Below are 22731 nucleotides of genomic sequence, written 5' to 3' on the forward strand. Positions count from 1 at the left end.
GTAAACACACCAGCATTGGTTGTCAAGTGATAGTGGAAGGACAAACACAGACACAAACATATACATTAACACACACACACACACACACACTCACACACACACACAATTTATGATGGGCTTCTTTCAGTTTCTGTCTACCAAACCCGCTCACAAGGCTTTGGTTGGCCCAATGCTATAGTAGAAGACACTTGCCCAAGGTGTTATGCAGTGGGATTGAACTCGGTACCATGTGGTTGGGAAGTAAGCTTCTTACTACATAGTCATGCCTATATATATAAAAGCAGTAACACAGATGGGTTGAGGGTCACTACAGCTGTTTCAGACATGTTCTTTATTGATAAACAAGTATTACATCAGATAAATAAAAAAAACGTTTTCCTCAGGGGAATAAAAAGAAAATTGAACACAATTTACTTTGGCGAGTATGTATATGTCAGCACACATTATTAGCACACCATTATCATCATCATCAGACACTAAATGATGATGATGGTGTGCTATCTTTGACTTTTCCTTTGCGCTTTTACTATTTAGATACCTGATTCTATGAGATCCTGAAAATTTTATTATGTATATATATATAGGTACAGGAGTGGCTGTGTAGTAAGTAGCTTGCTTACCCACCACATGGTCTGGGTTCAGTCCCACTGCATGGCACCTTGGGCAAGTGTCTTCTGCTATAGCCTCAGGCCAACCAAAGCCTCGTGAGTGGATTTGGTAGACGGAAACGGAAAAAAGCCCATCATATATATATATATATACTAGCAATATCACCCGGCGTTGCTCGGGTTGTAAGGGAAATAACTATATAAGCATTTTTAGAGAGTTATAGCCAAAAAATAGCAAAAAAATGCATTAAAAATTGAAAAAAAATTAAGGTAAATTTTTTTTAAATCGTTGACACATCGTAGATATTTTTAGAGAGTTACTTCCCTTATATAAAAGCGAAAAAATGCATTAAAATGGAAAAATATGATGGTAAATTTTTTTTTAAATCGTAGACTCATCGTAGACGCGCGCTAATACCCAGAAGGGCTCGATATGAATCACGACTATAAGATACCCGCTTTTGGTTAAACTGCACGGCAAAATGTGGGAGTAGTTACGAATCTAAATCGAAGGGGACAGACACACAACTTCACTCTTATATAAAGATGCTTTTTTTTTTTCAGTCATAGAGTTAGATTTATGAAGGTCTTCAGTAGAAAATCCTTCGAATTCTGACTCGCTGCTTGATATAATGAAATTCGTATCCATTTTTTGTCAGAATTACAAATTTTGAAAACACAATAGGAACAAATTTCGGAAAAAATCTCCCATAATTCACGGAATTAAAATTACACTTCAATTTTTGTACAAAACTGTATTTGAAGTGTTTACGAAGTATAATACGTGTTTTCACGAATGTACTAAAGAGATTTACTCTGATATTCTCATTTAAATATGAATAGGTAAATTCGGGCGGTTTGGTAACAAAAGGGTTTATATAAGTGTCGTCTGTTTATACATAAACACTGTTTCATACTTTCACTTTAGTCTTCCTCAAATCACTGTCGCTAATTTACTCTCTTCCAAGAACATTTTCACTCACTGTTATCTGTTAGCTTCCCATACATTTTACTCATGTATCTATCAGCGTGATAGACAGAAACAAATATTACATTTACTTTCATTTTATTCGTCGCACACTGTGTGTGTGCGTTTGCGTGTGGTGTAAACCAGACTAAGAAAAGCATTTGACACACACACCAGAATGTGAGTTTTCTGTAAATTTTGCTTAATTGGAGTTTAAATTTTAAAAACTGGATCTGGCATGACACGATGCATTGTACTCTTAAAACTGCTAGGTAAATTGTAATTGAAGAAATCCTATATTGTAGATTTCTATAACTCCCAAAGGGAGGCAGATAAAATCTGCCTTTTATAATAAGAGATATATATACATATATATATATATATGTATGTGCGTGTATATGTTTGTGTATCTGTGTTCATCCCACAACATCACTTGACAACCGATGCTTGTGTGTTTACGTTCCCGTAACTTAACGGTTTGGCAAAATAGACCGATAGAATAAGTATTAGGCTTACAAAGAATAAGTCCTGGGCTTGATTTGCTCGACTAAAGGCAGTGCTCCAGCATGGCCACTGTCACATGACTGAAACACGTAAAAGAGTAAAAGAGAAAGAGAGTATATATACATTTATATATACATATATATACATATTTATATGTACATATATATATATATATATATATACATATATACATATATGTGTGTATGTGTGTGTGTGTGTGTGTGTGTATTTGGAAATGTAAATTCCTGACAATATTCATAATCCAGAGAAGCAAACCCAGATTTAACCATCAGAAGAATTGCAGTGGAATTGGTCATACTAGGAGAGCATTGATGTTCGTTAATACATGATGAGGTTAGCTGGAAACTGGAACATACCTGAGAGCCATATTCGTAGCTGGCTGGATAATTTATCCCTCTATACTCACCTTGCACGTGTAAAATGTCCCACCTGCCCGCCCACCCGCCAAAAGTTAGTATGACTATGACAGATATCTATATCTATCGTGGAATATCAAGAGATGGAAACCAAGGAGACACAAATATACACCAACATCAATATTCAAAAAGACACACAAATACACTGTTATCATCATCATCAGCAGCAGCAGCAGCATCGGCATCATCATCATCATCACCATCACCATCACCATCATCACCATCATCATCATCATCATCATCATTTATGTTCTTTTTCCCATGCTAGTTGATATGGATGTTAAGAAGTGTCTATAACATCATTTCGTTAAATATAATACATTTACACATTCATACTAAGATCACTTGTGTTGTGCCCTGAAGAATATCCCATTAATATTCAAAGATCTATCCAAAATTCTTGGGGCCAGAATCAGTAATCACTTTCTTGATATTACCTCCCTTACTTGATGTTACCTCTTACTTCTACCACTGCCCAAGACGAAGAAGACAAGAGGAAGTCAACACCATCACCATTGTTTCATATCTTACTTTCCCATGCTTGTATGGGTCAGACGGAATTTGTTGAGGCAGATTTTTTACAGCCGGATGCCTTCCCTGTCGCCAACTCATACATCCCTTGGAAGATTGGAAATGAAGGACACTGGGTGCATGATGGTGACACTTGCTTACAAAACGTTATGCAATGTCAATCAAGGAAGCAGTAAAACAGATACACGCACACACATATATGTATATTTGTGTGTATTTGTATATATCATCATCATCATCATCATTTAATGTCCGCTTTCCATGCTAGCATGGGTTGGACGGTTCAACTGGGGTCTGGGAAGCCCGAAGGCTGCACCAGGCCAGTCAGATCTGGCAGTGTTTCAACAGCTGGATGCCCTTCCTAACCCCAACCAGTCCATGAGTGTAGTGGGTGCTTTTTACGTGCCACCAACACAGGTGCCAGGCGAGGCTGGCAACGGCCACGATAACCGAAGAGATGGTGTTGTGGATTTCCACTTTGGCATCTGAAACTCAGAGTTTTATCTTGACTATTGAGTAATTGTAACATATTATTTTATATATATATATATATATATATACATACACACACACATGAAACTGAGAATGTGTCAGTCAAATGAGTGAAACAAGTAGAAGAGTAAAAGAGAGAAAAGAGTATATATATATATATCTATCTATATATATAAATTTGACAGGCTTCTTTCAGTTTCTCACAATCAAATCCACTCACAAGGCTTTGGTGAGCCTGAGGCCATTGTAGAATGTCACTTGGCCAAGGTGTCACCAAATGGGATTGAACCCAGGGCCATGTGGTTGGGAAGCAAACTTCTTACCACACTGCTACCCAAACATCTCTTAATGTTTAAAAGTTTGTAAAGGAACAAACACCTTTCTCTTTATTTAATGGAACAAATTTTTTTTTCTTTAAATTAGGTTATTTTCTCTCCCGTGAAATAAAGAGGGAAAACGTTCAGAAATTCTAGAGTCCTTTGTTTGTTAATTCACCAAAAAAAGAAGAAAAAAAAGGAGCATTTTATTTTTTCATTTTTTTTTTCCATCAAATGAAATGTAAAATTCAAACAATGCCAACAGCAAGTGAAACACATCTGAAATAATCAAAAAGCAGAAATGATACTAGAGATGATGATGATGATGATGATGATGATGATGATGATGATAATGGCATTGATGATGATGATGATGATGGTATTGATGATGATTATGATGATTATGATGATGATGATGATGATGGTATTGATGATGATGATGATGATGATGATGAAGATGATGAAGATGATGACGGTATTGATGATGATGATGGCATTGATGATGATGAGGATAATGCTGATGATTTTGGCAATGATGATGATGATGACGGACAATGATGGCGATGATGATGATGATGATGATGATGAAGATGATGACAATAATGATGATAATGATGATGACGATGACAATGATGATAACAATGATGATGATGATGATGATGGCATCGATGATGATGATAATAATGTTGCTGATGATTTTGATGATGATGATGATGGACACTGATGATGATGATGACAATGACAACCATGACATTGATGACGTTGATGATGATTGAGATGATGACAACAATAACAATAATGATGGTAGTGGTGGCGGTGATAGTGGTGGTGGTGGTAAAGAGGATGAGGAAGAGTGGGAGAAATAATAACGGTGGTGATGGCAATGAAAGTAGCGGTGATGACGATAACGACGGTAATGATGATTTTATACTGATGGTAATGATGATGGTGAGGAAGATGACAGTGGTGATACTGATGCTGATGATGATGGTGATGAAGAAGAAGAAGGAGAAGAAGAACAATGGTGGTGATGACAACGATGGTGATGATGGTATTGATAATGGTGATGACAGCAAATCAGAGGAAATTTCCCATGTCAATATGTAATAAAGGAAGGAAAATTTCAATCAGTGTTTATAATATAATATAATAAATATAATAATATATAATATAATATGATATAATATAATATAAATATTAGCGTCCGTTTTCCATGCTAGCATGGGTTGGACGGCCCCAGTTGAACCGTCCAACCATGCTAGCATGGAAAACGGACGCTAAATGATGATGATGATGATGATTGTCTGAGATTAAAAGAATAAGGCATGATAAAAAAAAAAAATATTTGATAATGACAAAAAATAAAATGTGGTAAGAAAACAGATGCAAAGAATAATAATAATAGTAGTAATAATAATAATAAAAATGATAATAATAATAATAATAATAATAATAATAATAATAATAATAATAATAATGATGATGATGATGATGATGATGAGAATAATAACAATAATAATAATAAAATAATAATAATGATAGGCACAGGAATGGCTGTGTGGTAAGTAGCTTGCTAACCAACCACATGGTTCCGGGTTCAGTCCCACTGTGTGGCATCTTGGGCAAGTGTCTTCTGCTATAGCCTCAGGCCGACCAATGCCTTGTGAGTGGATTTGGTAGACGGAAACTGAAAGAAGCCCGTCGTATATATGTATATATATGTATGTGCATGTGTGTTTGTGTGTCTGTGTTTGTCCCCCTAGCATTGCTTGACAACCGATGCTGGTGTGTTTATGTCGCCGTTACTTGGCGGTTCGGCAAAAGAGACCGATAGAATAAGTACTGGGCTTACAAAAGAATAAGTCCCGGGGTCGAGTTGCTCGATTAAAGGCGGTGCTCCAGCATGGCCGCAGTCAAATGACTGAAACAAGTAAAAGAGTAAAAGAGAGAGAGAGATAATAATAATAATAATAATAATAATAATAATAATAATAATAATAATAATAATAATAAAATAATGCGAATCTGTAATGATGAGATTGAAACTCTAGACCACCTAATCTCAGGGTGTAGAGTCTTAGCACCTGTAGAATATAAAGCAAGACATGACAGAGTTGGCCAGTATTTACACTGGACAATATGTTGGCATTATAAAATCAAAACCGCTGACAAATGGTATAAACACCATCCTGAAGCTGTGACAGGGAGAAAATGTGTCGATTCTATGGGACTTACCCGTACAGACCGACAAGACTATAAAAGCTAATAAGCCGGATATTATTATAAAAGATCAGACAAAAAAATGTGTTTGTTAATTAACATGAGTATTCCTTGCGATCACAATATAGCGGCGAAAGAATTTGACAAGATCAGTAAATATAAAGACTTGCTGATAGAAATTGAAAAAAATGTGGCATCTCAAGGCAACTAGAGTATGAGTGATTGTAGGATCTCTAGGAATGATAAAAAAAGGTACTGAAACCTATTTGATAATGATACCAGGCTTGTTTCAGGAAATGCAAAAAATCGTGTTAACTGGAACGACTCATGTACTGAGAAGAGTGTTTATCGCTGTGAAAACAACATCCATTCATGAATTTATTTATTTATTAATTTTTTAAATACATATTTTACTTGTGAATTTGGATGTGTAATCTGGGAATACATACAATGAGCTTCTCTGCCCTAGGTGTATGGAAAACACTCGTCAAGAGATGAAAGAAAATTTGAAGAAAGAAGGAAAAAAAAAAACAATAATATTAATAATAATAATATAATAATAATAATAATAATATAATAATAATAATAATATAATAATAATAATAATAATAATAATGATTTATTTCTTATAGCCCACAGGGGGCTAAACATAGATGGGATAATAATAATAATAACAAGAACACTCAGAGAGTGCAAATCTCTGCCAAGGCAACACCAACGTCTTCTCAACGATTAGCCAGAGATGATCTTTAAAATGAGAATATCTGAAATAAACTCAACTGCTCTCAAAAATTAAGTAAAAAATTGGAAAAATAATCCATAATCTTTGTCCAGTACCCGATCGATCTCAAAATCCAATCAGTTCGTGCCAGTTATGAGGACAAACAGCTTTGAAAGTTTCATCTGAATCGATCCAGCAGTCCCTCTTGGAAAGGGAAGAAGCCTTAATTAATTTCATCTAACTTGTCACCAATTGCATGCCTCTGACCTCTGACTTTATGCATGTATCACTGTAAACTATGGTTATCATGCAACTCTTGGCTTCCTGAAACAGCTGTAGAGATATGTCATAAATATTAATCATATATAATATATATATATATATATATACATATATAGGGAGAATTCACAAAAAAAAACCCCCAACAAAAGATGAAGACAGGTGGTGCAGAACACAGAAATAAACAAGGAGAGAAAATATAGAATGTGTAGCGGCTGGCGATCTATCATGGCCGTATATATATATATATATATATATCGCCACGCCATATATATATATAGATCGCCATGTTGATTCGCTAGCTTCTGCATGCATTTTTTTTCTCTTCGTGTTTTTTCTCTGTGTATCTTTCTGTTGAAGAGCGTAGGCTCGAAACGTAAAAGACTTGTTTTATTTATATTCCTGAGCGCCATACTAATACAATTGTTTGTTTGTATTCCACCTGCCTTCGTCTTTTGTTTATTTCCGTAAACCTGCCTTCGTCTTTTGTCTATTTTCATAAAGCTTCCCGTTATATATATATATATATATATATTATATAAAAGGGCTTAGTAAAATAAATTACTTTGCCGCATACTGAACTCATTAGAAATAGCAGCTAAAAAACTTTTTTAAAGCTATTTCTAATACTTAAAGAAAATCTCTCTCATATATAGTGTTTGCTTAATTCAACTCACAAAAGTTATTTTACTAAGCCCTTTTATATAATGTAATAATTTGAATTCGCCTTGAATGGTCCCTTTGCATACTGAACACTTGGTGAAATTGATTAATAATTAATTAATTTTGCCCTCAATTGTTGAAATTATATATATATATATATATATATGTGTGTGTATTCTTTATTTTGTATTTTTCTGCTCCATGTTAAAAATAATAATAATAATAATAATAATAATAATAATAATAATAATAGTAATGATGATAGTAATAATGAATTTAAGTGGGGAAAAGAAGTTTTAGGGTGCTGTAATTAATTTAGGGTATCCCTGTGCCGCCTTTCTCCTTCTTTATCTCTAACAAGGACTTCAAGAGAGCATTGCTATTTATGTCATATTTCTGTTGGCTAAAATTTATGATGTTGCTGGTGTTGTTGTTATTGTTGTTGTATTGTTTGTTGTTGTTGTTGTTGTTGTTTGTTGTTGGCAATGTTGCTGCTGGTGAAGTTGGTGATGCAGTTACTTTATATTTTCCCTCCCGTTGCTGTTGTTGTTGTTGTTGACGTCGTTGCTGGTTGTCAGTGGTAGCAGTGGTGATGCTGTTACTGCTGCTGTTGTTGCAGACGTTGTTGTTGTTGTTGTTGTTGTCATTGCTGCTGCTGTTGTTGCAGACGTTGTTGTTGTTGTTGTTGTTGTTGTTCTTGCTGCTGCTGTTTCTTATGTTGTTATTGTTGCTGCTGCTGCTGTTGCTTATATTGTTGGTGTTGCTGTTGTTGCATCTATTACTGCTGCTGTTGTTGTTGCTGCTGCTGCTGCTGTTCTTGTAGTCATTGCTGATGCTGCTGTTGCTTATGTTGTTGTTGCTGCTGCTGCTGCTGTTCTTGCTGCTTATGTTGTTGCTGCTGCTGCTGCTTTTGTTGCTGATGTGCTTGTCACTGCTGCTGCTGCTTATATTATTGTTGCTGATGGTGTTGTTAATGATGCTGCTTCAGATTCAGCTTCTGCTGCTGACACTGTTACTTTTCTTCTTGTTGTTGATGATGTTCCCTGTTGTTGTTGTTGTTATAATCGGCATCCTTGCAATTACTATTGTTCACGTTGTTGCTGTTGCTGATATTGTCAATGTGACTGATGTTGTTATTGTTTCTAATATTTCACCTGATGTTCTTCTTATTCTGATTGCTGACACTGCAATTGGTGCTCTGTTGTTGATGCTATTGCCGTTGTTGTTGCTGTTGTTATCACTGTTGCCAATATCATCATTGTGATTTGTTATCGTTGTTGTTGCTATCGTTGTGGTTTTTTGTTGTTGCAACTGCTGTTATTGTTGTTTGTTATTGTTGCTATTTTTGTTGTTGATAATGTTTGTTGTTATTGTTGTCATTGCTGTTGTTATCATTGTTGCCATTATCATCATTGTGATTTGTTATCGTTGTTGCTATCGTTGTGGTTTTTTGTTGTTGCAACTGCTGTTATTGTTGTTTGTTATTGTTGCTATTTTTGTTGTTGATAATGTTTGTTGTTATTGTTGTCATTGCTGTTGTTATCATTGTTGCCATTGTCGTCATTGTGATTTGTTATTGCTGTTGTTTGATATTGTTGTTGCTGCTATTGCTGTTATTGTTGCTATTTTTGTTGTTGTTGATAATGTTTGTTATTGTTGTTGTGGCTATTGTTTTTGTGTTTGTTATTATTGTTGCTTGTCATTGTTGTTGTTTGTTATTGCTATTGTTGTTGTTGTTATTATTGTTGTCATTCTCATCATTGTCATTTGTCATTGCTGTTCTTTGTTATTGTTGCTATCGTTGTTTGTTATTGTTGCTGTTGTTGTTGATAATGTTTGTTATTGTTGCTATGGCTATTGTTGTCATTGTTTGTTATTGTTATTGCAGCTGTTGTTGTTATTGTGGTTGCATGTTATTATTGTTGTTGTTATTGTCATCATCACCATCATTGTTCTTCTTGTTGATGCTACCAAACATATCAGTGTGATTGTTTACACTGGTGCCACCATCTACAGAAATATCATTAAATTTTTTTTCTTTCATATGTTTGCTTTAAGACCTTCTTCTTCTTCTTTATTATTATTATTATTATTATTATTTATCTTTTGTATTTTATTTTTTCTGTTTATTCCCCCCCCCCCCTGTGTAGTTTATCTTCAATTTCTGAATTTCTTCTTTGAGTAGGTGTTGATATGTTTATACATCTCCTGGCCATTTCAAACTAATGCAGAAAAAAAAAAAAAATTCCAGGATGGCTTTTTTTTTTTACTCCCCCCAAAGCCAGGGGTAAAAAAAAAAGAAAGAAAGAAGAGAATATAGTTTCTCACCTTGGTATATACCAGGTGCACATGACATGACACAAAAAAAGAAATAAATGTCTTAATTGATAGGAAAAAAAAAACATTCCACCACAGGAGTGACATCTAATGATGTCTTACTAAGATAAGATGCATTAATAATAATAATAATAATAATAATAATATAATAATAATAATCATCGTTTAACGTCCGCTTTCCATGCTAGCATGGGTTGGACGATTTTGACAGAGGGCTGGCGAACTAGATGGCTGCACCAGGCTCCAATCTTGATCTGGTAGAGTTTCTACAGCTGGATGTCCTTCCTATCGCTAACCACCCCGAGAGTGTAGTGGGTGCTTTTACATACCACCGGCACGGAAGGGGGGGGGGCAGTCAAGTGGTACTGGCAACGACCTCACTCGAATCTTTTTACACGTGCCAGTAAGGCGATGCTGGTAGCAGTATTTATTTCAGCCCATTGTATTCTGAGCTCAAGTGTTACAGGGATCGAATTTGCTTTCATCCTTTCAGTGGTGGTGGTGGTGGTGGTGGTGGGGTGGGGGGAGTCAATAAAATTAGTACCAGTTAAAAACTGGGGTCGATGTAATCAACTAGACCCCCCCTTCCCCACAAACTTTCATGCCTTGAGCCAATAGTGGAACAAAAGAATATTAATAATAATGATAACAATTTCTTTTATTTGCCATCAGAATAATGGATGAGGAGGATGATTCAAAACATACAAGATTGAATGTGGGGAAAATAAGCTTGGAGATGACCAGTCAAGAAGTTCTGCAGTGGTTAAAACTTTCCCGTCTACTGTAAGTCTTAATATGCAATATTTCAGGGTGGCGAGCTGCCAGAAACGTTAGCACGCCGGGCGAAATGCTTAGCGGTATTTCGTCTGCCGTTATGTTCTGAGTTCAAATTCCGCCGAGGTCGACTTTGCCTTTCATCATTTCGGGGTCGATTAAATAAGTACCAGTTATGCACTGGGGTCGATATAATCGACTTAATACCTATGTCTGTCGAGTGGCGAGCTGCCAGATACGTTAGCACGCCGGGCGAAATGCTTAGCGGTATTTCGTCTGCCGTTATGTTCTGAGTTCAAATTCCGCCGAGGTCAACTTTGCCTTTCATCCTTTCGGGGTCGATAAATTAAGTACCAGTTATGCACTGGGGTCGATGTAATCGACTTAATACCTATGTCTGTCCTTGTTTGTCCCCTCTGTGTTTAGCCCCTTGTGGGTAATAAAGAAATAGATATAATCGACTTAATCCGTCTGTCTGTCCTTGTTTGTCCTCTCTATGTTTAGCCCCTTGTGGGCAGTAAAGAAATAGGTATTTCGTCTGCCATTACATTCTGAGTTCAAATTCCGCTGAGGTCAACTTTGTCTTTCATCCTTTCGGGGTAGATTAAATAAGTAGCAGTTATGCACTGGAGTTGATGTAATCGACTTCATCCCTTTGTTTGTCCCCTCTACATTTAGCCCCTTGTGGGCAATTAAGAAATAAGAAACGTTAGCATGCCGGCTGAAATGCTTAGCGGTATTTTGTCTGCCGCTACGTTCTGAGTTCAAATTCCACTGAGGTCGATTTTGTCTTTCATCCTTTCGGGGTCAATTAAATAAGTACCAGTTACACACTGGAATTGATGTAATCGATTTCATCCCTTTGTTTGACCTCTCTGTTTAGCCCCTTGTGGGCAATAAAGAAATAACTATGCAATGTTTATTTGAATTGGATAAAACTGCTGCAGCATATTGCAGTCACTTTTCTGTTAATTTTTTTTTTTGAAAGAGTTTTTGTCACTTTGAGCTTTTGACTTTGCTGTTTTGCACCAAATCAATAATTCTTAACACCAATTTATTGTATCACTTTCTAGCATCATTTGATTTATCTCATCTTAATTTATTTATTTCATTTATTTAAAACTCATCCAACTTATTTTTCTTAGTGACTTATCTAAATTCTATTTTTTATTATCAACTCACATTTGAACAAGATTGTTAGAACATGTACATCTGCAGGTTGTAACATGCGTATTTATGCACATGTGTGACTGTGTGGTAAGAAATTTGGTTCCCAACCACATGGTTTGGGGTTCAGTCTTACTGTGTAGAACTTTGGGCAAGTGCCTTTTACCATAGCCCTGGGTTAACCAAAGCCTTGTGAGTGGATAGTGGATTTGGTTGACGAAAAGTGAAAGAAGTTCATCATACATGTGGGTGTGTGTGCACACATGCAAATTCGTGTGTGTGTGTGTCATTGTATCCTTGTCTCGACTTCATGTGATAGTTGTAAATGAGTGCCACTGTCATATGAGGAGTATCATTCATTTTCAATCTTCTGTGAAAATCTGTCTGTCTTGGAAAGAGGTGAGGGTTGGCAACAGGAAAGGACATCTGGACCTGGAAAAATTCACCTTGACAAATTCTATCTGATCCATGCAAATATGGAAAAAAGGACGTTGAAATGATGATACACATGCATTCCCATGCAGTGCCACATTAAAGCACCCAGCACATGCTGTAAGGTGGTTGGCATTAGGAAGGGCACCCAGCTGTAGAAACCATGCCAAAACAGACTGGAATTTGGCGCAGCTTGCCAGCTCTGGCCAAACCGTCCGACCCATGCCAGCATGGACAACAGACATCATCATCATCATCATCGTTTAACGTCTGCTTTCCATGCTAGCATGGGTTGGACGATTTTGACTGAGGGCTGGCGAACCAGATGGCTGCACCAGGCCCCAATCTTGATCTGGCAGAGTTTCTACAGCTGGATGCCCTTCCTATCGCCAACCACTCCGAGAGTGTAGTGGGTGCTTTTTACGTGCTACCGGCACATTAAATAATACTGGTGAAGACGACACACATGGATTACACGGAAATGTATATGTACCTACACACAGGGGTTCTTAACCCCACAACACAAAAGCACCTCCCTACAGCAGCGCCCGAGGCAACAATGAAAAATGATGGTGGCAATAAAGACAACGCAATGATGACAGTACTGAAAATGATGACAAACACAAAACAAAATCACTTGACAAATTTTATTGGCATTTTGGCTCAAATTTACAATGCTGTGTTGATTTGTGTATGCATGTCTGTATATGATGTGTGTGTGTGTTAGAATACATGTGTGAATAAAATTCATAATTATTTGCACTAATTAACCTCAACTTCAGAGATGAAACAATTTACTCTATTTATGCCTAGACTATGTTTCTGCTTGATTGATGTCCAGTTTCTCATCAGGTGTCACCACAGCTTGGAAAAAATAAAAGGTTCCTGGTTCATATCCTCCAGTTTGATATAACCATTGTACACATCCAGGAATAAGCTTTATTGAGACCTGATGATATTCTGAGATTGAAGATATTGAAACATATTGGAGATGTCAATGTTGGAGGAAAATAATAAAATAAAATAAAATAAAATAGAATAAAATGAATTTTTTAGTATCTCTAAGAAAAATAGTCTTGAGAATTATAATATAAATTATATGTCATTATTTAAACCTTTAGCGTCCAGATTTATCTGTCAAATGTAATATTTAGTTATTCACAGTTCTGAATTAGGCTTGCATTATGTAAGATTCAGGATTTCTACGATGCAATTGTTTATTTTCAGAATGATGTTGGTGGATAGGTATGTGAGAGGCTGGATCTGGCCAGTTTGAACATAAAACAGGTAGAATATTTTGGCTGGACATAGCTGGTTTAAATGCTAAGGGGTTAGTAATATAAAATTATACAATAAGATACTGTTATATAATAATATTCAATAATAAAATAAATCCTAATGAAATCATAATGATAATATATATATATATTTATATTATATAGAGGGCATCTCTATACATAAATGCCACACGCTAGGAGGGACTCTTAAAGTCAAAACTACCAAAATAAATAAATGTGTTTATTTATTTTGGTAGTTTTGACTTTAAGAGTCCCTCCTAGCGTGTGGCATTTATGTATAGTAATGCCCTCTATATAATATAAATATATTTAAGAGAAAAAAATTGGTGGATTTTTCTCTTATGAGGTTTTTTACTCTAACTACTTGATAAATTCTTATAAAGATTTTGTCCTATTTTTAAATTGTATAAATATATATATAAATAATATTAGGGAGTATAACTCCAAACTTACAGGGAAAAATTCTATTTAGTATTAAATCAAATTTCCCAATATAAATATATAAAATATGAATTAGAGATAAAACCACCATTATGCAACTCAAACAGTGATAGACATAAACCAAAACATAAAAAACAAATAAAATATATTTTCATAAAACACACTTTATTTGTTATTTACGTTTTGGTTTATGTCTATCACTGTTTGAGTTGCATAATGGTAGTTTTATCTCTAATTCATATTATATATATATAATATTTTTTTCTTGGAACTGAATTTCTTAACACATAAAATTATAAATAATAGCATGCAATTATTTATAGCTTTATGTGCTTTGAGCTCGTTTCAAAAATTAATTATTTCATGATCTCTCAAATGTTTGAAGATTTTTATGAAGTCAACAATAAAACAAATTATAATAATATAATTAAGTTCTAAGAACTGTAATTTGATCAACTCATCTCAGACAACTGATATTTGTGTGTGTGTGTGTGTGTGTGTGTGTGTGGTGTGTGTGTGTGTGTGTGTGTGTGTGCGTGCGTGCGCACGCGATAGGAGCGGCTGTTATCTTTTCTACTCCTGTATATTTTTCTGCACAAATATTTCGTGTCAGTATTTTCAATATATAGCAACCACCAGATTCCTTCACATCAAAATATCAACAAAAAACGGCCGACTTGGTTAGCAGCTCTTTTTTCTAAGCAAGACTCCAGCACATCTTATACTATTAAAATTACACTAGTGTGATACAGAACAACAACTACTACAACTACTATTATTACTATTATCATTCTTCTTCTGAGTTCAAATACCGCAAAGGTTCCCTTTGCCTTTCAGTGTCGACAAAAATAAGTACCAGTCAAACACTGGGGTCAGTGTAATTGACTGGTCCCCTCCCCTGAAATTTCAGGCTTTGTACCTATAAAGGAAAGGATTATTATAATTATTACAGTTATCATTATTATCATTGACCACCACCCCTTAAACCACATTGCTACCACATTTCTGCCTAAATTACTAATCCTTATTGAGTGGTCAATTAAATAAAGTAAGTCAAGAACAGGGGGTGATATAACCAAATCCCACACCTCAAAAATTGTCGGCCTTATGTCTGAATTAGAAACATTTAATTTACTAGTCCCCTCCACCTAAATTACTGCCATTGCATTTAAATTATTATTATTATTAATTATCATTATTATTATTATTATTATTATATTCAGTTGAAATACCACTGAGGTTGGTTTTGCTTTACATACTTTTAGGGTCAGTATAAGTATCATCAATTAAGTACTGGAAGCGGGGGCGGTCAGTGTAATTGACTGACCCCTTCTTCCAAAATGTATCTATAGTAGATTATTATTATTATTGTTGTTGATCTGTCAACAGGTATTGCATATCGCTCCCATACGTTTGTTATTGTTACATAGTCAAACTAATCAGGACCTTAGGGGCTATTTTGGTGTTTGTTTAGGCCAAAGTGCCTCTCTTTTTAAAAAAAAAAAATGAAGAAAAAAAGAAAGTTGGTGAAGGAGAACTGTTCGTCCACTGAAAGGAACAGTTAGTCATTTGGAAAAATGAACAGCCATCACTCCTGGTGTGCTTATAGAGACCAGATTAGAGAGTTAAGCGGGTGTTAAGAGGAGCAATTGTCCACAACAAATGGTGTCCGAAGTCAGGACGCCATGATAGATCGTTAGCCCCTACACACATTTTTTTCTCTACTTGTTTTTTTCTGTATCTTTCTGTCGAAGAGTGTAGGCTCGAAACGTAAAAGACTTGTTCTATTTCTATTCCTGAGCGCCATACTAATACATTTGTTTGTTTGTACTCCACCTGGCTTCGTCTTTTGTTTATTTTCGTAAACTTTCCCTTTATATATATATATATATATATATATGTATGTGTGTGATATATGTTTGTCGCCCCAGCATCGCTTGACAACTGATGCTGGTGTGTTTATGTCCCTGTAACTTAGCAGTTCGGCAAAAGAGACCAATAGAATAAGTACTAGGCTTACAAAAGAATAAGTCCTTGGGTTGATTTGCTCGACTAAAGGTGGTGCTCTAGCATGGCCACAGTCAATTGAATGAAACAAATAAAAGAGTAAAGAGTAATGAAAGTGTTACTGTATTTTCTGGCAGATAAGTCAATGTAGCATATAGTCTAAGTATATATATTGTAAACACTGAAACACAGTCGTTATCTTTCCAAACCCTGCTGCATTTCACTTGGAATTTTTGTCCTCTCAAGTAGTTTTTGTGAATAAGTGAACCCAGCTTTTATTGGATGCAAATTTTGGTCTGAAAAATTTGACTTATATGCTGGAAAATACGGTAATAATAATAATGATGGGGACAATGGGAAGGATGGTTTCCCTTTGCAAATACCAATAGGGCACAGAATAGCCAGCTGGAGAAGATGTTCTCCTGGGGCTACAAGCTACAGTAACATCCACCCTTAGTGGTTAGCCACATTTAGGTGACAAATATACTTCACATTGTTGTGCAGTTACTGTTTATACCTCGTCCAGAGATTTATTATTAAGAATAATAATGATAATAATAAAAGGTAATGGATGAAAAGGAGAAGGCAAAAATCCTCTGGGACTTTGACTGCCAGACAGAGAAGGTGTTAGAACAGTGAAGGCCGGATATAGTAACCTTTAGGAAGGACAAACAAAAGTGCCTAATAATTGACGTGGTGGTACCAGGAGATCAACAGATCATTATGAAAGAAAGAGAAAAGGTTGATAAATATGGAGACCTGAGGATTGGGATCGCTAAGATGTGGCAGCTACGAGAGTCAAACATAAAGTTATCCTTATTGTCATCAGAGCATTGGGTTCAATACCACCAAACCTGAAAAGAAAACATCTGGAAACTTTAGAAATACCCTACAATCTAGACGTATTGCAAAAATCAGCATTACTTGGAACTGTATGCAAGTTTCATAAAGTACTGTCTGTCTGAGGTCCTTGTTGTGACTTGGCAAACAGTACAAACCCCTGGTAGACACAATATCTTCAATCAACATCACGATATGGGATACTGTGCGACATCTTAAATAATAATAATAATAATGATAATAATAATAATAATTAATAGTATTATGTCTTCCTGAAGGGCTGAGAATATATAGTACCAGTCATGTACTGCAGATTGAGTTACTAGAATTTCTGACTAATTTGTAGTCTTGCATCTTAACTTAGAAATCTTTGTCATTATTCCTTTTTGTACCACACACATTCCTGGAGGTTTGCAAGTAAAGGTCCTGCACCAAGTTGCACGTTTTTGCATTATAAAGCTGCTGCTTTTGCCCTTGGTCTCCAGTCATCATTTCTCATCCAAGATTATTTTTTGAAAGGAGGAGTCGAAGGGCCAACTCTGCTAGATTTCTTTAGTAGCTTTCTTGTCTTGTCTTTCACTTTTGTTAGTGTTGTTTGGACTTATTCGATGTTTTTTTCTTTCTCTCAAGTGTCCATGATGTGTTGGTAGCCAAATATCCCCTTGTTAAGGCAGCCTAAATTCTGTTGGTTGAAGTCATTAGGTTTGGAGTGCACATGACCATTACCGACGTAGATGTGACTGGAAGGTAACAGGATTAAGGAAAAAAAAAAGAAAATTTTTCAAAAAAGTATGAAAATAATATGAAGATAGGAACCGGTGTGGCTGTGTGGTAAGAAGTTTGCTTCCCAACCACATAGTTCTAGGCTCAGTCCCACTGCATGGCACCTTGGGCAAGTGTCTTTTACTATAGCCTCACAAGATTATAGTCTTGTGAGTGGATTTGGTAGATGGAAACTGAAAGAAGTCCATCATATGTGTATATATCTATGTATGTGTTTACCAGGTTTGCATGGGTCAGAGTTTATATTGAGGCAGATTTTCTACAGCTGGATGCCCTTCCTGTCACCAACCCTCACTTGTTTCCAAGCAAAGGTAAATAAGGCCCCGTGGCCAGACTTTCATGAAAGACTGGAAACAACATAGCTTGTATGGCAGTGACATCTATTGACAATCATCATGTCAAGACAATGTTACTTGCAAACGCACACACACCACACACACACACACACACAGAGAGGCTTCTTTCAGTTTCTGTCTACCAAATCCACTCACAAGGGTTTGGTCAGCCTGGGGCTGCAATAAAAGACACTTGGCTGAACCCAAGACCACAAGGTTAGGAAGCAAGTTCCTTAACCACACAGCCACACCTGCACCTATACAATGATATATAAATAAACAAATCAAATAAATGAAAAACAAAATAATGAAAGAAAAATACAAAAAAAACCCCCACATGATGACATCTTTCTTGCAAAGGATACGGTAAACGGAGGACCCAGATGTTACCAGGTGATAGCTTTATAGGATCGTCATTGCCCGGGTAGAAGTTTGGACCGTGGTGTGGGTGAGCTGGTTGCACGACTGGGTTCAGGGTCACTGTTATTGGACATTCAGGGGGTGCAGCATACACACGCATCAGTTGAGCCATGTGACCTTTGGTACTGCAGAAATATTAAGACAAAAGTGTAAATAAGTAAGAGGGGAGAGGGGAGGGTGAAGATGAGGGCAAAAGAAAAATAGAGAGAGAGAGAATGAAAGATTAGAGAAGTCTTGAAACCCATTTGGTTATGAATAAAGTAAACCCATATATATATATATTAGGGAATATAACTCCAAACTTACAGGGAAAAATTCAATTTAGTATCAAATCAAATTTCACAATATAAATATATAAATTCGATTAAATTTAAATTTAATTGTAATTCGAACTTAATTATAGCCATGAAACGTATGTAGTTTTTTACTTATTGATTATTCATTTTTATACTTTTTGTGATCTAGTTATATGTTTTATATAAAAATATATTTTATTTTTTATTTATGATTTGGTTTATGTCTATCATTGTTTGAATTGCATAATAGTGATTTTTTTCTCTAATTTATATATCATATATTATATATATATATTTATTTACACATTTAAAAAAAATAAATAAGGATAAGACTTATTTAAAATAATGATCATAAACAAGTGGCCAGTATAGGAAGAAAAACCATAGAGGTAATAATTGTTATTAAAATTATAATTAATTATAATTATATCTAAGAGATACTATATATTTACTTCGTCGTTATATTCACTGCACTGGTGTTTTGACCATATAGTATGTGGTGTTTAGATGGACAATTGAACCGGTTGTGTATATCCATACATATATATGTATGTATACGTGTGCATATGTAAGTATTTGTAGATTGTATTCAAGCGAGGTCGTTGTCAGTGCTGCTCGACTGGCTCCTGTGCAGGTTGCACATAAAAAACACCATTTGAGCATGGCCATCACCAGTACTGCCTGACTGGCCTTCATGCTGGTGGCTCGTAAAAGCACCCACTACACTCTTGGAGTGGTTGGCGTTAGGAAGGGCATCCAGCTGTAGAAACACTGCCAGATCAAACAGAAGCCTGGAACAGCCATCTGGCTTGCCAGTCCTCAGTCAAACCATCCAACCCATGCCAGCATGGAAAGCAGACGTTAAATGATGATACATATTGGTAATTATGTACTATTTTTGGTATATCTCACTGAGGAGGCAAAGTATATTTTTATACAAAGCCAGAAATCCTGATCTGGGATTATCCAGTAATTTTTGCTAGTTCATTTGTCTATTTGTCTTTTCACCTTGTATGAGTACACGATGTGGTTTTAGAGTCAGGTTTTGACTGCTATTTCGAGCATGGTGGTATCTCTTAGATTAAATATATCAGTTAAGGCGAAGAAGAATTTGTTCCTTCATTTTGAAATGCAAGAGGATTTTCTTTCTAAACTAGTATAACGCCTGGGAATAAAAAAATTTCCTATGCCGGAAGGAGGGGCAAATACATCACACCTGTAAACTAAGTATTAATTTCGTAATTCTATAATATAAAACTTTTATAATCAAATAAGGGTCTATTGGGATTTTTGACTTTTGTCTTTAAGCTGACTTTGCATAAATTGGGTGATGGTGTAAATGCTGAAATACAACAAATCAAGGGGTTAATAGAGAAGAGAAGGGATTTGAGAATCACTGCCTTAGAGACATGGAAAATAATCAGAATTAACAGAGTGGTATAAATTAATGGTTTCCTTACCGACAGGGACACGAACAAAACAGTGGCATGTCTGATGTTAACAACTTGTGGGCGTTATCCTGAATGATAAAAATGATAGTAACAATGATAATAATCATGATGATGATGATAATGGAGGAGACCCCCTTCGGTCATGAATGACCATGGGATTGCACCTAGAAAGTTACCCTCCCAAGCACAAGTCCGGGCAAGGTTGTTTATGGACAACCAGCAATTGCCCATGCATACTGGCTTCCCCTCTCCACGCCACCAGTGTTATCCAAGGGAAAGACAAAGGCTGATACAGCTTGGCACCAGTAATGTCACAATTCATTTCTACAGCTGAGTGAACTGGAGCAACGTGAAATAAAGTGTCTTGCTCAAGAACACAACATGCAGCCTGGTCCGGGAATTGAACTCACAACCTCATCTTCCAAAAGCTATCAACTACTTTCAGTGAGTCTTCTAGGGCATCTATTTCTGATGTGTTTGTAGAACCCATTGCTTCATTGCACCTATGAGGTGGTATCAAAAAGTTCTTGGACTAATTCTGTAGTGCACCAACAGATGGCAGCACATGGCTGTGTGTGTGTGATGAGAGCTAGCAGTGACTTTCATGAGACAGTGTGCCGAATTACATCGCTGTGTTTACAATGCAAATTGTGAAATTTGTGTTTTGGTGACCACGTGTATGTAGTAGTCTGCGATTTTGTCATGGAAGAGGAAGTTGGAACAGAGAGCCAATGTGAAATTTTGTGTTAATCCTTCAGCATTTGAACAGGCCATATTTGGCCAAAATATTCTGCTTCTTGTATGTTCAAACTCGATAGATCCAACATCTCACAACTACCCTACAATGGGTAGCTTTTAAAAATAAAGAAGTACATCATTGAAATCTTGAAACTGTAAGATAATGCATGATTAAATCAAAGCAATGTTAATAAATAAAGAGTAATCTGAATGCTAAAGGGTTAAACTTGGGAAGTCTGTTACAGAGACATATGAAAGTTATATTCTTTGCTAGTCTACTTGTGATTCTGCTATGTTGCTTATGCATCTATAGCTTACATTGCATACAACATGACAACATGTGAACTTTATACCTATTCCTATTCTGCATATTGAGCATGGCCATTTCTCTGAAGGCATCAGAGTCCTGCCTTTTTTCTTACTAACTAAAACCTTAATCTCTGCTAAGTTTACCTTAAGACCTCCCAATTCTTGGTTTAGCTTCGTTGACTGGAAATTCCTCTCTAATTCCCCTATGAGAACCAGATTATCAGCATATAAGAGTTCCTGTGGACAGCTAGCCTTAAACTCTACAGTGATGGCCTGTGGGACTATGACGAATAGGAGGGGACCGAGGACTGAACCTTGATGAACTTCAACCCTTGTACTAAATTCTCACTGACGTTAACTCACACTTTACTTACTGTGGCTTTATACATAACTTGTACAGTCCTCACAAGCTATTCCGCAATGCCTAGGTTCCTTAGTGCATGTGGCACCCTGTCAAATGCCTTCTCCAAGTCAACAGAGCAAGCACTAATGGTTTACTCTTAGCCAAGCTTTTCTCCTGTAGTTGCCTTATTAGGAAGATTGCATCTGGGGTACCTCTCCCAGGCATGAAAACAAACAGCATTTCAACTAGATCTACCCTGTTACAAATCAGTAGCAGCAGGATTCTCTCTGTGACCATCATAGTCTGAACTTTATATAACTGCTTCTCTCTAAAACATCTCCTTTGCCTATCTAGCAGTTTATGATGATACTACTATGTCAATCATTGGGTATGATTCCTTGCATAACTTGATTCTCTAGGTGGTAATCCTGTACCCTACCCCACAAGTTATTTTGAACATCACCATAACTACCCCTAATGGGCCTTCTCCTCTCTTCCTGTCCTTGATCATTTTATCTTCATGGTCTCACATGAAGCAATTTTTCTGTGCTTCTGGGCATGTACTGAGATAACTGTTACAGTTGAGTTGCCTATAACATCTTGATTATCCTATCACATACCTTGGCTACCTCAATTACTTTATCACTCAGCTAACAATATGCCTATTCTACCCCTAGTGTCACTGTTACTCCTCCAGAACAATTTGTATATCTGTCTTTTACCCATGATGAGTTTGGTTGGGCATCCTTTCCCTCTTACCTCTTGCACACAACACACACATTCTCTCATTTCCACAATCTTACCAGACATACTTTTCATTGTGCTCATCTTTATGGTTGCAACCTTAAAGTTTTGAAATCCACAGGAAGTGGGGTGGGATATCAGTTAGAAGGCAATTTGATGGATGGTTCACACTAGAAATAGCAGAGATGATGTAGGTCTCAAAAGAAATTTTTATTTATCATCAAAATATATGAAGAAACAGTTGAGATGCATGAAATATCCATGTCCAACCAACATT

At 36.1% G+C, this 22731-nt stretch overlaps 1 protein-coding gene across 1 annotated transcript in view; it reads right to left on the reverse strand.

Moving 5' to 3' along the window:
• Positions 1-17604: 17604 nt before the first annotated feature.
• The window catches only part of LOC115219039 (protein SMG8), a 43527-nt gene continuing 38400 nt past the window's right edge, over positions 17605-22731 (reverse strand). Inside the window, exons 20-22 of the mRNA XM_029789087.2 lie at positions 20330-20388; positions 18519-18698; positions 17605-17775 (exon numbers count right to left, since the gene is read on the reverse strand). Of these exons, the coding sequence (XP_029644947.1) occupies positions 17661-17775; positions 18519-18698; positions 20330-20388 (354 nt within the window). The 3' untranslated portion in view covers positions 17605-17660. The remainder of the gene's footprint in view (positions 17776-18518; positions 18699-20329; positions 20389-22731) is intronic.

The sequence above is a fragment of the Octopus sinensis genome, linkage group LG14 (genome assembly GCF_006345805.1).
Source record: "Octopus sinensis linkage group LG14, ASM634580v1, whole genome shotgun sequence".
Classification (NCBI taxonomy): Eukaryota; Metazoa; Mollusca; class Cephalopoda; order Octopoda; family Octopodidae; genus Octopus; species Octopus sinensis.